Source organism: Aotus nancymaae, unplaced genomic scaffold (genome assembly GCF_030222135.1).
Source record: "Aotus nancymaae isolate 86718 unplaced genomic scaffold, 86718_ANA_hifiasm-v0.15.2.pri h1tg000010l, whole genome shotgun sequence".
Classification (NCBI taxonomy): Eukaryota; Metazoa; Chordata; class Mammalia; order Primates; family Aotidae; genus Aotus; species Aotus nancymaae.
In genome coordinates, this window is record NW_026988421.1 from 66482793 (window position 1) to 66498104 (window position 15312).

Genomic DNA, 15312 nt, shown 5'->3' on the forward strand with positions numbered 1-15312 from the left:
ATTCTTTGATGTGTATTTTATGTTTATGGCAGACATATACCTTGAACCACTTTTATGTAATTTTGTTAATTTCAATAAAGATAATTAAATGTATAATTTAGATGTGATTATGCCCCATAAATAACTTCATATAAGAAGTGAAAAAATTCTAAAAACAATTTCTCTCAGACTGTGACCCAATTTCTTGTTGAAAAATATAGTCACTGTGGCTGTGTTATGTAATACCTGCCTGTCATTACTTCTGTGGTCATTCTGTGTCTGAAAAAGTAATGCTCAAGAATCTTTTAGTTTATTTGTGTAAGTTTCATTATTAAGAAGCTTTCCCCTCTTTTTATCCTTTAAGGTCTTGATTTCCCAGTTAAAGATGTTCTTCACCCGAATGCAGTCTTTCCTGTTGGTAAAATAAGACAACCGTCAACATTGCCTGTTTGTCTGCTTTTGAATCTCTTAAGGATGGATGTTTGTAATATGTTGCTTAATACAGTCTGGAATACTCTGTCCATTTGTTGAATTGTAAATGACTTTCAAATGTGCAAGTTCTGTTGAATACAAAGAGAACCTCTATGGGTAACTTTTGTGTTGAAGAAGTCATTTGTCAACCATGGTAAAACTTGCAAACCCACTTTATACAGAGTGGATTCTTGAAGCTATACAGAAAATTAAAAAGCAAAAGCAAAGGCCCTCTGAAGAGAGAATCTGCCATGCGGTCAGTACTTCCCATGGGTTGGATAAGAAGACAGTCTCTGAACAGCTGGAACTCAGTGTTCAGGATGGCTCAGTTCTCAAAGTCACCAACAAAGGCCTTGCCTCCTATAAGGACCCAGACAACCCTGGGCGCTTTTCATCAGTTAAACCAGGCACTTTTCCTAAGTCAACGAAGGGGTCTAGAGGATCATGTAATGATCTCCGCAATGTGGATTGGAATAAACTTTTAAGGAGAGCAATTGAAGGACTTGAGGAGCCAAATGGCTCCTCCCTGAAGAACATAGAGAAGTATCTCAGAAGTCAAAGTGATCTCACAAGCACCACCAACAACCCAGCCTTTCAGCAGCGCCTGCGACTGGGAGCCAAACGCGCTGTGAACAATGGGAGGTTACTGAAAGATGGACCGCAGTACAGGGTCAATTATGGGAGCTTAGATGGCAAAGGGGCGCCTCAGTATCCCAGTGCTTTCCCATCCTCGCTCCCACCTGTCAGCCTTCTACCCCATGAGAAAGACCAGGTAAGCGAAGGAGCAATGTTCGTGCATTCTCCCTACTGTCCTTCGTCTTTCACAGTTTCACTTAAGTTTTATGTGGACAAAAGTTCCCAGCAAAGTTAGATAAAATTGAATGTTTTGACTTAGAGCAGGCTTTTGTATTTTAAAATGTATATATTGTATTGCATTGTGTTGAGGATTTCCTCATCGATTGACCAAGAATTTAATGGAACAATTATGTGGTTTGTTTTTACGCTCTAATTTTGCTAATTGGTTGGTGCCTGAAGGGACCAGGAAGGATAACATTAATCTTCTTTCCTCCAGGCAGGGTCATATATATTTCGGAAATGTAAGAAAGGCCATCCTATATTTTTCTCCTTATTACTATTTTTCAAAGAAGACTCTACAGACTTTTTATCTTCTTCTTTTTTTTGAGACAGAGTCTTGCTCTGTCGCCCAGGCTGGAGCGCAATGGCGTGATCTTGGCTCACTGCAATCTCTACCTTCCAGCTTCAAGCGATTCTCCTGCCTCCCAAGTAGCTGGAATTATAGGCGCCCACCACCACGTCTGGCTAATTTCTGTATTTTTAGTACAGACAGGGTTTTACCATCTTGGCCAGGCTGGCCTGGAACTCCTGACCTCAACTGATCCACCCGCCTTGGCCTCCCAAAATGGTGGGATTACAGGTGTGAGCTACCAGGCCTGGCCAGACTTCTTTTTTTTTTTTTTTTTTTCCCGAGACAGAGTCTTGCTCTGTCACCAGGCTGGAGTGCAGTGACGCAATCTTGGCTCATTGCGACCTCTGCCTCCGGGTTCAAGTGGTTCTCCTGCCTTGGCCTTCCGAGTAGCTGAGACTACAGGCATGCACCACCATGCCCAGCTAATTTTTGTATTTTTAGTAGAGTCAGGGTTTCACCATGTTGGCCTAGATGATCTTGGTCTCTTGACCTTGTGATCCATCTGCCTCAGCCTCCCAAAGTGCTGGATTATAGGCATGAGCCACCACTCCCAGCCTCCAGACTTCTTATTTTAATGGTGATAATCTATGCATTTAAAAGTTATTTTAATATGTGACCTAAATCCCTTGTTTCAATTTAAAGTCATTTTTTTATTGTCCACTTCTCTGTGTTGTAGGTGAATGTTTGTTTTGTCTCATACAGTATCTTTTTAAAATACTCTGATTTCTTGGGCCTTATGTTATTTCTATAGTATTTACAAATATATGACAGAATTCTCTTTACATTACTGCTACCACTTTAAGTCTTTGGTTGAGTAGGATTTTTCTTTGTTTTGTTTCAAAGCTGCTGTATTTAATTCCCAAACTAAAAACAAAGTAGAGCAGCAGAAAGTTATTTATAGTTCCTGTCCAGTTTTGGGGTTTGTTCTCTGTTTTTTGGGTGAGCAAATACATTGATAACAGTTAATTTTATTAATACATGTTATAAAACATTAATCGTTGATAGAAAAACGTGGTTTTGGCTGGGTGGGGTGGATCCTGCATGTAATCCCAGCACCTTGGGAGGCCAGGGTGGGAGGATTGCTTGAGCCCAGGAGTTCAAGACTAGCCTAGGCAACATAGTGAGACCCCCGTCTCTACAAAAAATTAACCGGGTTTGGTGATGCACATCTGTAGTCCCAGCTACTCAGGAGGCTGAGGTGGGAGGATCACTTGAGCATGGGAGGTAGAGGCTGCAGTGAGCCTTGATTGTACTCCAGCCTGGGTGACAGAGCGAGATCCTGTCTCAAAGATAAAGAAAGGAAGAAATAAAAGGTGGTTTTATCTTATGGCTTACTGCAGCCTTGACCTTTTGGGATCAAGTGATCCTCCCAAGTAACTGGGACTATAGGTGTATGCCACCATGCCCAGCTAATTTTTAAAATTTTTTGTAGAGATGGGGTTTTGCCATGTTGCCTGGGCTAAGTACAGTTTAGAAACAATTGAAACACATGTGTTAGGAAAAGTTATGCTCCCCTTCTTTGGATACCATGAACCCTTGAAATGGAACCTGTTTTCCTCAATGCTTTAGCTGGTAGAGGTCCAGCTAAAGCATTTGAGCTTTAAATCAGCCCATGGAAAGGCAAATCACTTGGTCCTACAAATTGGATAAGACCAGGTAGTCTGCCTGTGGGCTGATCTAAAAGGCTGGAGTGCAGTGGCACCACCTTGGCTCACTGCAACCTCCACCTCCTGGGTTCAAGTGATCCTCTCACCTCAGCCTCCCAAGTAGCTGGGACTATAGGTGTGTACCACCATGCCTGGGTAATTTTTGTACTTTTTGTAAAGATGAGGTTTCACCGTGTTGCCCAGGCTGGTCTCCAACTCCTGGGCTGAAGACATCCTCCCACCCTGGCATCCCAAGATGCTGGGATTACAGCCATGAGCCACTGTGCCTGGCCAACACTTATTTCTTAACTGTATTTTTGTTTCATTAGTCTTCTGGATCAAAAGGATTTATTTGATCCTTAGGTGGTTGTTGTGTTTGTGTAGCCAGTCTTTAGTTCTCTGTGAGAGAATGTGGCCATAAAGAGAGAAGTAAACTTATGAAATTTTCTTCTTAAAACATTTGTTAAAAGAAAATACAAAAAGTGACTTAAATCCTAATTCATGTGTCTCAAGTGGCCAAATCAGGCACCTCTGTTTTTAATTAAAACAATTTTTTTGGTTGGGGGTGGGACAGAGTCTTGTTCTGTTGCCAGGCTGGAGTGCAGTGGCATGATCTCGGCTCACTGCAACCTCCACCTCCCAGGTTCAAGCGATTCTCCTGACTCAGCCTCCCTAGTAGCTGGGACTACAGGCATGTGTCACCACACCCGGCTAATTTTTTGTATTTTAATAGAGACAGGGTTTCACCTTGTTGGCCAGGATGGTCTTGATTTTCTGACCTTGTGATCTACCCGCCTCAGCCTCCCAAAGTGCTGGGATTACAGGCGTGAGCCACTGCATCCAGCCTTAACTAAATATCTTTTATAAAAGCTTATACTATGAAGAAATTGCTTAAGGGCTGACTGTAGAGCCATTTCTTGATGGATTTGGATATCTCTGTTTTTTAAAATATGTATACTACCTTAAGGTATGTTGAGGTTTTATAATGATCAGCTATATGGACTAATTCAGGCAGCTTTAGGCAATTTAATAGTATGTTTCAATAATTTTGTGATTCAGGGATAATTTTACTTGTGATAGAGGAGTCAGTACAAATTTTCCACAGTCCCTTCTGATCCTTTACTTTAACCTTGCTTATCATTTCTTGCTAACCTTATCATATTTTTTTCAGGCAGCATCTGTACAGAAGTATTTTTAGTCTAAAGGAAAATTCATGTCTGAAAGTGTCTAAGATTGAGAGCAGAGTAATTTATTGCTTAGCAGGCAATTATTACTGCTCTTTTTATGATGCTGATCTTTAAATTGTCTAGTTAGCATCATGCTATAATGAGTAAAGCTGAGAAATGTTTTCTAGAATTTTTACTTGTTGAAATTTGGAGGCTAATTCTATTATCATTTGATTCTTAAAAAATGAAAATAAATAAAAATCAGTTCAACTGGAGACTAATTCTATTATCATTTGATTCTTAAAAAATGAAAATAAATAAAAATCAGTTCAAACAAATTTGGCAACATGTTTGTATTCTTTAATAGCATTTTTGGCTGGGTGCGGTGGTTCACACCTGTAATCCCAGCACTTTGGGAGGCCGAGGCAGGTAGATCACAAGGTCAGGAGATTGAGAGCATCCTGGTCAACATGGTGAAACCCCGTCTCTACTAAAAATATAAAAAATTAGCCAGGCGTGGTGGCACCTGCCTGTAGTCCCAACTACTTGGGAGGCTGAGGCAGGAGAATCACTTGAACCCCAAAGGCAGAGGTTGCAGTGAGCTGAGATCGCACCACTGGATTTCTGCCTGGGGACAGAGTGAAACTCTGTCTCAAAAAAAAAAAAAGAATTTTTCTTAAAAAATGTGATAAAATTACATCATAATATATTACCCTTTGAGATTAAAAGTGGCAAATTGTTTAAAATCATGTAAACTGACTAAGTAAATATAATAGAAATTCTTAGCCTGGGATCCACAAATAAGCTTGGGTAGGTATCCCACAAATCCTCTGAAATGGAATGTAAAGTCATGTGTGTATTCACATTTTTCTCTTTTTTTTTTCTTTTTCTTTTTTTCTTTTTGAGACGTAGTTTCTTTCTCTTATCACCCAGGTTTGAGTGCAGTGGCGGGATTATGGCTCATTTCAACCTCCGCCTCCTGGGTTCAAGCGATTCTCCTGCCTCAGGCTCTCGTCTAGCTGGGACTACAGACACCGGCTACCATGCCTGGCTAATTTTTTGTATTTTTAGTAGGGACGGGGTTTCACTGTGTTAGCCAGGATGGTCTCTATCTCCTGACCTTGTAATCCGCTTTCCTCCACCTCCCAAGGTGCTGGGATTACAGGCGTGAGCCACCGCGCTGGGCCCATTGTTCTTGATGTGCTCTAGAAGTCATAGAGTTTACATTGCATTGTGGGAGGAAATTTATGATATAAATGAAAACAGTTCCGAAATGGAGTGATCTCAATTACAATTTAGTCAACTAATGCCTTTTTTCTTTTTGAGACAGAGTGTCTCTCTGTCCCCCAGGCTGGAGTGCAGTAGCATGATCTTGGCTCACTGCAACCTCAGCCTCCCAGGTTTAAACAATTCTTGTGCCTCAGACTTCAGAGTAGCTGGGATTACAGGTATGTGCCACCCCACCTGGCTAATTTTTTATTTTTAGTAGAGATGAGTTTCATTAATGTTGTCCAGGCTAGGTCTCGAACTCCTGGCCTCAAGTGATCTGCCCACCTTAGCCTCCCACAGTGCTAGGATTACAGATGTGAGCTACCACACCACATGCCTGGACTAACTAATGACTTTTGTTTTTTTGAGATGGAATCTCGCTTTGTTGCCCAGGCTGGAGTGCAGTGGCGCGATCTTGGCTCACTGCAACCTCTGCCTCCTGGTTCAAGTGATTCTCCTACCTCAACCTCCCACGTAGCTGGGATTGCAGGTGTGTACCACCATGCCCAGTTAATTTTTGTATTTTTAGTAGAGACGAGGTTTCACCATGTTGGACAGGCTAGTCTCAAACTCGTGACCTCAAGTGATCCCCACCTATCTCAGCCTCCCAAAGTGCTGGGATTACAGGCGTGAGCCACCGCACCCAGCCATGACTTTCAAAGAAACTGTTATTCTGGCTACTTTTTTGAGCAGTTACATTAAATGTAAAACCAAATAAAAATAGTAAAAATAATAACTAACATTTTGTAACTGTTAAATGCTGGCGCTATTCCAAGTACTTTACATTTATTATCTTTTTGATTCATCACAATAACTGCAAGGGAGGTAGATTATTACGCTTATTTTACAGATGAAAAAATGAGGCTGAAAGCTTAAGTGATTTGCCCAAGGTCACTGATAGAGCTAGTGAGTGGTGAAGCCAAGATTCTGATGAGACAGTCTGACTCCAGAGCTCTTTACCACGGGGCAGTAACACTGGTCGACAGTGGTGGCTTTTTATTAACAGTAAAAGTATCTCTTCCAGTTTCTTCAAATGATTAGAAGCAGTTTTGCCCGAACAAATAGGTTTCCATCCAGCATTTTAAATTTGGTAGTTGCAATAAGCTTATTACAGATTTTAAAGTAGATACTATTTATAATATTAGCAATATGGAAAGGCAGTAGAGAAAGTAGTAAGTCTGTGTCTCATTAGATTTAACATCATCATCATTCTGATGCATGACTGCTAGGAGGAATACAATGCAAGTTAAAATAGAAGGGCTCCTTCCTTCTGAAATGTAATTGCACATCTTCTGATAGTCTAGAATTCAAATTGGGTATTACCACACTGTCTCCTTAGCATAAATTCTTTGTATTTATTTAAGAAAGCTCTCTTCGGTGAGGTGATATGGAAATGAATTAAACCACAGAAGATAAAACTTTATCTTTGACTTGGTGAGGGAGCTCCTAAAGGATAGTATTAGTGTTTCTCATTAAAAGTAGTAAAGCTCAATTAGGTCAGATTATGAGGACTTTGGAAAGTCAAATATTCTTTTTTTTTTTTTCTTTTTTCTGAGACAGAGTTTTGTTCTTGTTGCCCATGCTGGAGTGCAATGGCACGATCTCCGCCTCCCAGGTTCAAGCGATTTTCCTACTTCAGCCTCCCGAGTAGCTGAGATTACAGGCATCAGCCACCACACCTGGCTAACTTTGTATTTTTGGTAGAGGTGGGATTTCTCCGTGGTGGACAGGCTGGTCTTGAACTCCCGACCTCAGGTGATCCGCTCACTTCTGCCTCCCAAAGTGCTGGTATTACAGGTGTGAGCCACCGTGTCCGGGCTGGCCAGAAAGTCATATATTCTAAGAGAGACTTCTTTTATCACTGTGTACTTTGTAGCATTAAGATTCCATTTGAACGTTTGAGCTTTAGCATTTTTATAAAATCAGTTTAGTTCCATTTTAAAATAAATTCTTTGGTATTTCACTTTAGTGAGAATGTTCCATAAAATTTATTAAGTGTCAAATCTTGGTCTATTTCCAGTGTAATACATAACGTGGGAATTCTCATTCCAACATTGGCATCATATTTGGAAGGTGGGACACTTTCAGTATCAAGTAGGGCTTTGGATGTTTTTCTCTTGGAGAAATAATTGTATTAGAATCTTCCAAAAACCTTCAAACATAATTACAAAAGCAGTGATACTATCAGTATCATTACCGGCAATAAGAAAAAAAATAAAATGATTTTTAAAAGGAGTTCAGATGATCAGAAATGGGGTTGAAAGACAAATGTAGGACACTTGTCGTGTGTGGTCTTGGCTTGTTCAGTTTTTCATTCTATTTCTCCTGCCCCTTTTAGAGAGATACTTTGTTAGGGTTTTTGGCAATGTTATTAAATATTTCTGTAAATAGAAGATAAATTTATATCCTACAGCAGTTTCTTGTGTTATATAGATGCCATGAATTAGATAACTTTATTTTTAGATTTTCCTTTTTCTGTTTTCTCCGTTCTGTTCTTTCTATCCAGTCCCCTTATCCCTGCCCTAAAGTAGACCCTCCTCATCTGTTCTGGGACTTTTCCAATAGCCTGTACTTTATGAAGGACCATTCATTAGTTCATATTGTTCTTTGCTGTGGCAGGCTTCCAGAAGTCTCTCAGCCCTAGGGGAATTGTTCATAGTCTCAGGCGACTCTGGATCTTTCTTGGCAGAAATGTGTATATTTTTTATCTGCTAATTATAGAGCCTGAATGTCCTCCTCTCTGTTGACCTTCTTAGTTTTCCTTTGAATTGGTGTCCTTTGTGTTGCAGATGTCATCTTTCTCAAAGAGCGCTTGATTATGTATATTTAACTGAAAATTGAATAAATCTCTATATACACTAAAATATATTCTTCAGAATCACCTGCATTTTGGAATTGGTATGGATAAAGTCAGTTTTGGAATCACTAAAGTCAGACAGAAACCTATTGTAATGTGAAAGACTAGGTGGATCAAATACTTGCTGTTCCAGGGTCATGGAAGGAAATAAAAAGCAGTTCATGTTCTTCTTATAATTAAGCTTCAGAAGTTCTTCAGAATAGCAGTGTCTGAGGACTGCTTTTGTGAGCAGGTAGTACCAGTTGTTGAGACATTGTTGAGAGAGCACACGGATTGTCTCAAACTAGTTAGTTGGGTCAAGGGAAAGATAAAATGAAGAGTGAATGAGTCTTTCTATCGTACTCTGAGGCATGACAGTGTGTTCCACTTTTGAGCTTTTATCAAGATGGGACTTGTCTAGACTTCTAATGAAATGGGCTTCAGGTAAAGTAGAAATATTATGTCAAAAGGATTTTTGATTGTTCAAATGAATGTTAAACAGTCTTTTAACTCTTTGGATCTTGGATATGTTTGATACTTGTGATACTTTACTGCAACACATGATCCTGTCCTGGATGATTAGCAGCTTTCAGGAGTTACTCTTGTATTCCCAGCTACATCTGTGATACTTTCAATGCTAAGGAAATCTATATTCTATAGCTTCGAAGTTATTTAACAGTTAAGTACTATTTGCTGATTTATTTTGATTTTGTCTTAAATGACAAAGATTTTATTCATCCTTTCTCTTCAAACATTTTTAAACAAACGGTACATTTTAATGTTTCTCAGAAATGAAGGTCTATATTCTTTTTATATGTTTTATCTTTGTATGTTATTATTATTATTGTTTTTTCTGAGACAGGGTCTCACTATGTTGCCCAGGTTAGTGTACAATGGTTTGATCATGGCTCACTGCAGCCTTGACCTCCTGGGCTCAAGTGATCTTTGATCCTCCCACCTCAGCCTCCTGAGTAATTGGGACTACAGGTGTACACTACTGTGTCTGGCTAATTTTTTTTTTTTTTCCAAGACAGTCTTATTCTGTCTCGCCCAGGCTGGAATGCAGTGGTGTAATCATGGCTTATTGCAGCCTCAACCTCCCTGGGCTCAAGTGATCAATCCTCCCCCCTCAGACCCCCAAGTAGCTGGGACTACAGATATACACCACTACACCCAGCTAATTTTTGTATTTTTTGTAGAGATGGTGTTTTGCCATGTTGCCCAGGTCTTGAACTCCTGAGCTCAAGCAGTCCACACATCTTGGCCTCCCAAAGTACTGGGGTTATAGGCGTGAACCACTGTCTGGCCTGTTATTTTTAATATATAAGAAATGCCTTTTTTTTTTTTTTTTAAGACAGTCTCGCTTCTTGCTTTGTTGCCCAGGCTGGAGTGCAGTGGTGCCATCTCCGCTCACTGCAACTGCCGTCACCCAGGTTCAAGCAATTCTCCTGCCTCAGCCTCCTGAGTAGTTGGGATAACAGTCATGAGCCACCATGCCTGGCTAATTTTTTTTGTATTTTTAGTAGACATGGGGTTTCACCGTATTGGCCAGGCTGGTCTCAAACTCCTGACCTTGTGATCCGCCCGCCTTGGCCTCCCAAAGTGTTGGGATTACAGGCGTGAGCCACCGCGCCTGACCCATTGTTTTGTTTTATCGTGACAGTAGCAATGCATTTTAATTATAAAATTCTTGACTTTTTGTTTTGTTTATAAACTTCCTTTTCTTGGCCCTGCACATTGAACTGTAGTAGATTAGGTGAAACTGTTCTCTAGTCACACTGGCATTTAAAATGTGAACCTGAATCTTCTCAGGTACTTCCATCTCTCCAATCTATTAATGTTCCTGAGTACATAAACATCAATTAGCTCACGAAATTAAAGTTAGCAGATGCGTCAGTCATGTAATTTGCTTGTGACATTTTGAGTTAGCAAGGCCATGAGGGAAGTATGTTTTTGTGAGTGGGTGTGCTTATCTCTCTAGGTCTTCAGGTGGTGATGGGAAATTGTATATGTAAGAGAAGGAGTTGCGGCAGTGCATGTTGTGAAATGTTAAATGTACATATGCCTCTGTTTGGGGCAGAACCACTTTACCAGAGAATTCTCCAAGAGTTGCAAACTACATATTTCTTTTTCCTTATGTAAGTGAATCTTTTAATTAGCGTAATATTATGTAGAGTGTACATTTTTTTTTCTGGTTTTGTTTTATGAAAGGTGATATTTTGAGAAATCTGCAAAATGAGCAATATAGACCAAGTTTTAGAATGAATGATACTAGATTTAAACTATGATGCTGATCTCTGCAAAGATACAAAATAAATACTAATCAGTGATCTAAGCAAAATCCAGGAAGGATTTGTGTTAATTTGACAAGTGGGTTTAGAATTCTTTAGCCACCATTTTTTAGAAACCAGCTTTGTTCATACATCCTTTCTCTAATTTGCCTCACTTTTGATCTTTGATAAACCAGCTGCAATTTGGTTTCATTAACAAACTTAACTGGTTAACAGATGTTTGTTTTGGCTTGATTTTGTCCTTTCTATTAGAAACAGCATAGGCATACATAGAAACCATGCTGGGCCTTTTCCTGTCTGTAGCTAGAGAGGCGTTACAGAAGAGCAACTTCATTTTACTTACAAGTTCAATTTTTCTTCCTCAGTATTACTATTATAGGTATAGAAATATTTTAGCTTTTGTTTCCACCATCAGGGAGGTCTTTTGTTGTTAATCTTCCATCTGTTAGTCCAGTATATACTCCTCACCCCACTTTTTAGCATTATAAAATCTCAGCACGCAGGGAAGAAGGTACTATTGCAGGAGAGGTAATTGAGATATCAGTGACTCTTCCACAGTTCAAGGGAAGGAGTGGAACTAGCCTGGTGAATTTAGATAATTTCTTCCGTCTTCTTTGATGTCAGTGAGCTGCCATATGGAGAGCAGTGAGGCCTGCAGGAAGGAGGTGAGCCTTGGTCTGGGCTGCCTGGGGTGTTCAGAGTGATATGGGCTGAGAGCCAGAGGCAGAGCTTGATTGTTTCTGTAGTAGTTTCTGATGTGACCACCTGTACTTTTTGTCCAGAGTTTCTCCGTAGTGCTTGCCACCCTCTCCAATCATAAATGGGTATGGTGAGGTTTAAGAAACAGATCGTAATATTATATTGGGAAAGAGAAATAATAGTAAGAAGAGAAAAGAATGTACTAAAATCTAGCAATAAGGCCATTAAAAGATGACTCCCATTTGATATTTGACCAACTTGTTTCTAAAATTAGTATTGTAGACACTTCTTTTTTCCTTTTTCTGAAACAGAGCCTCACCCTGTTGCCCAGGCTGGAGTGCAGCGGTGTGATTTCGGCTCACTGCAACCTCTGCCTCCTGGGTTCAAGCAGTTCTCCTGCCTCAGCCTCCCAGGTAGCTGGGATTACAGCTGCACGCCACCACACCTGGCTAATTTTTTGTATCTTTAGTAGAGACAGGATTTCACCATGTTGGCCAAGTTGGTCTTGAACTCCTGACCTCCCAAAGTGCTGGGATTACAGGTGTGAGCCACTGCGCCTGGCCTGTCGACACTTCTGTCTTATAACAAAACCCAGCTTTAGCTATTGAACCTTGAGTTATGAGTAAAGCAGCAGCAAACAGAATCTGCTGGTAGAAGAGTATTGGCTCTTTGAAGAACATCAGCTGTTCTAGGTGGACTCCTGGCAGTGTATGAGCAGGCCTGGGAAAGGTAGGCATGGAGGACACTAGGAAGGTATTTCTCTCTTATCCTTTATAATTTATAAAATTATAGTATTTCAGAAATATTGAAAGAATAGTAAACATTCTATTTCTTTCACATAGATTTACCAGTTTTAACATTTTGCCACATTATTTCTCTTCCTGTATGTATATGTTTTTATACATGGGTGTACATACATATATATATGTGCAGCATATTTACATATTCATAATTTTTGGCTGAACTGTTGGAAAATAAATGGCAAATATTATATTTCACTCACAAATACTTAATAATATATCAAAAATTTTCTCCTCTATACCACAATACTTTTTTTTTTTTTTTGAGATGGAGTCTTGCTGTTGCCCAGGTTGGAGTGTAGTGGTGTGAATTTAGCTCACTGCAACCTCAAGCGATTCTCCCGCCTCAGCCTCCCGATTAGCTGGGACTATAGGCACACACCATCACACAGGCTAATTTTTGTATTTTTAGCGGAGATGGAGTTTCACCATGTTGGCCAAGCTGGTCTCGAACTCCTGACCTCATGATCCACCCACGTCGGCTTCCCAAAGTGCTGGGATTACAGGTGTGAGCCACCACGCCTGGCCTACTATGACACTGCTATGCAAAAAATTCAGCAGTGGAATGAGTGTTAACTGATAGTCCATATTTCCCCAAATGTCCCCAAAATCTCTTAACTTCTGACTTTTTTTGAGACAGAGTATCACTGTTCTCCAGGCTGGAGTGCAGTGGTGTGATCTCTGCTCGCTGCAACCTCCACCTCCCAGGTTCAAGTGATTCTCCTGCCTCAGCCTCCTGAGTAGCTGGGACTACAGGTGTGTGCCACCATGCCCAGCTAACTTTTTTGTATTTTTTAGTAGAGATGGGGTTTCTCCATGTTGGCCAGATTGGTCTTAACTCATGACCTCAGGTGATCCATGTGCCTCGGCCTCCCGAAGTGCTAGGATTAAAGGCATGAGCCACTGTGCCTGACCAACCTTTGACTTTTGATTCAGGATCCAACCAAGGATCGTGTATTGGATTTGGCTGTCATGTCTCATTTAATAGAGAACAGTTTTCCCTCCTTTTTGCTTCTGAAAACGTTGACGTTTTTGAAGAGTCTAGGGTAGCTGTTTTGTAGGATGTCCCACAATTAGTATTTGTCTGACTGTGTCTGCATGATTAGATTCAGAGTAAACATTTTTGACAAGAATAGTGTGTGGGGGGCTGGAAGTAGTGGCTCACACCTATAATTCCAGCACTTTGGGAGGCTAAGATGGGTGGATTGCTTGAGCTCGGGAGTTTGAGACCAGCCAGGGCAACATGGTGAAACCCTGTCTCTACAAAAAATACAAAAAAATCAGGGGGTATGATGGCGCATGCCTGTAGTCCCAGCTACTTGGGAGGCTGAGGTGGAAGGATCGTTTGAATCTGGAAGGTGGAGGTTGTAGTGAGCCAAGGTTGTACCACTGCTCTCCAGCCTGAGAGACAGAGTGAGACTCCGTCTCAAAAAGGAAAAAAAAAAAAGAAAACATACTGTGTGAGGGATGTTGTGTATTTCTTCTTGTGAGATACCAGGAGATAAATAATTTCAGGTTGTCTCATTACTGGTGGTGCTTATTTTATCAGTTGGTTAAGGTTGCCTGCTAGATCTTTGTTTATAAAGGCACCTTTTCCCTTTTGTTAATTAACAAGTAATCTGTGCAGTGATACTTTGAAACCATGTGAGTAACCTTTCACCCAGTGTATATTAGTTTTCTATTGTTGCGGTAACAAATTACAGCAACTTAGTGGTTTAACACAACACAAATTTATTGTCTTACAGTTCAGTATGTCAGAAGTCCAACATGGGTCTCTTAGGTTAAAATCAAGGTGAAGGCAAAATAATGTTATTTTCTGGAGGCTCTAGGAGAGAATCTGTTTTCTTGCTTTTTTGAGCTTCTAGAGGCTGTCTGTATTCCTTGACTCATGGTCCCTTCCTCCATCTTCAAAGCCAGCAATGTTGCATCTCTGACCATTCTTCTACAGTCACCTCTCCCTCTTAGGACAGCCTGGACAGCTTCTCGGCTTTTAAAGGATGCATATTATTAGATTGAGCCCACTTGGATAATCCAGATAATGCGCTTATCTCACAGTCCTTAACTTTATCATATCTGCAGGTTTATTTTGCCATCTAAGGATCTGGACATCAGGAAGTAAACATTTTGGCCAGACATGGTGGCTCACGCCTGTAATCCCAGCACTTTAGGAGGCCAAGGTGGGCGGATCACTTGAGATGGGGAGTTTGAGACAAGTCTGACCAACATGGAGAAACCCCATCTCTATTAAAAATACAAAAAATTAGCTGGGCGTGGTGGTACATGCCTGTAATCCCGGCTACTGAGCAGGAGAATCACTTGAACTTGGGAGGCGGAGGTTGTGGTGAGCTGAGATCGCGCCATTGCACTCCAGCCTGGGCAGTAAGAGTCAAACTCTGTCTCAAAAAAAAAAAGGAAGTAGACATTTTTTGGGGCCCTTTATTTTGCCTGCCACACAGGGTTTAATATTGTCACCTAAATCAAATTTTGCATTGGGGTTTGCAAATCCTTGAAGGTTTTTGGGCTATGGTGGACCATGGTCAAGTCTGCTTAGAAAGGAATGACGGCCAGGTGCAGGTGGCTGATATCTATAATCCCAGTGCTTTGGGAGGCCAACGCAGGTGAATCACTTGAGGCCAGGAGTTTGAGATCAGCCCAAACAACATAGTGAGATCCCATCTTTAGAAAAAAATTTTAAAAAATTAGCCAAGTGTGGTGGCACACACTGGAGTCCTAACTACTTGTTAGGAGGCTGAAGTGAGAGGATTGCTTGAGTCCAGGAGTTTGAAGCTGCAGTGAGCTATGGTTGTGGCACTGCACTCCAGCCTGAGTGACTGAGCAGGACTCTTACTTCTTAATTAGAAAAAAAAAAGGGAAAAAAACCCAGAAAGGAATGAATCACAATTTATGAGAGTAGTGCTAGCTGAAGGCTGGGGGTCAAGAGGCCTGAG

General features: G+C 40.8%; 1 protein-coding gene across 11 annotated transcripts in view; it reads left to right on the plus strand.

Moving 5' to 3' along the window:
- Positions 1-15312, plus strand: part of KAT6B (lysine acetyltransferase 6B) — a 199370-nt gene that overhangs the window by 18039 nt on the left and 166019 nt on the right. For 10 of the 11 annotated variants that reach the window (XM_064374331.1, XM_064374336.1, XM_064374337.1 and 7 more), the window contains one exon: positions 344-1222. In XM_064374331.1, the coding sequence (XP_064230401.1) occupies positions 602-1222 (621 nt within the window). In that variant the 5' untranslated portion in view covers positions 344-601. Of the gene's footprint in view, positions 1-343; positions 1223-15312 lie in introns of those variants that run through there. The other variant, XM_064374342.1, reaches the window with a different exon arrangement.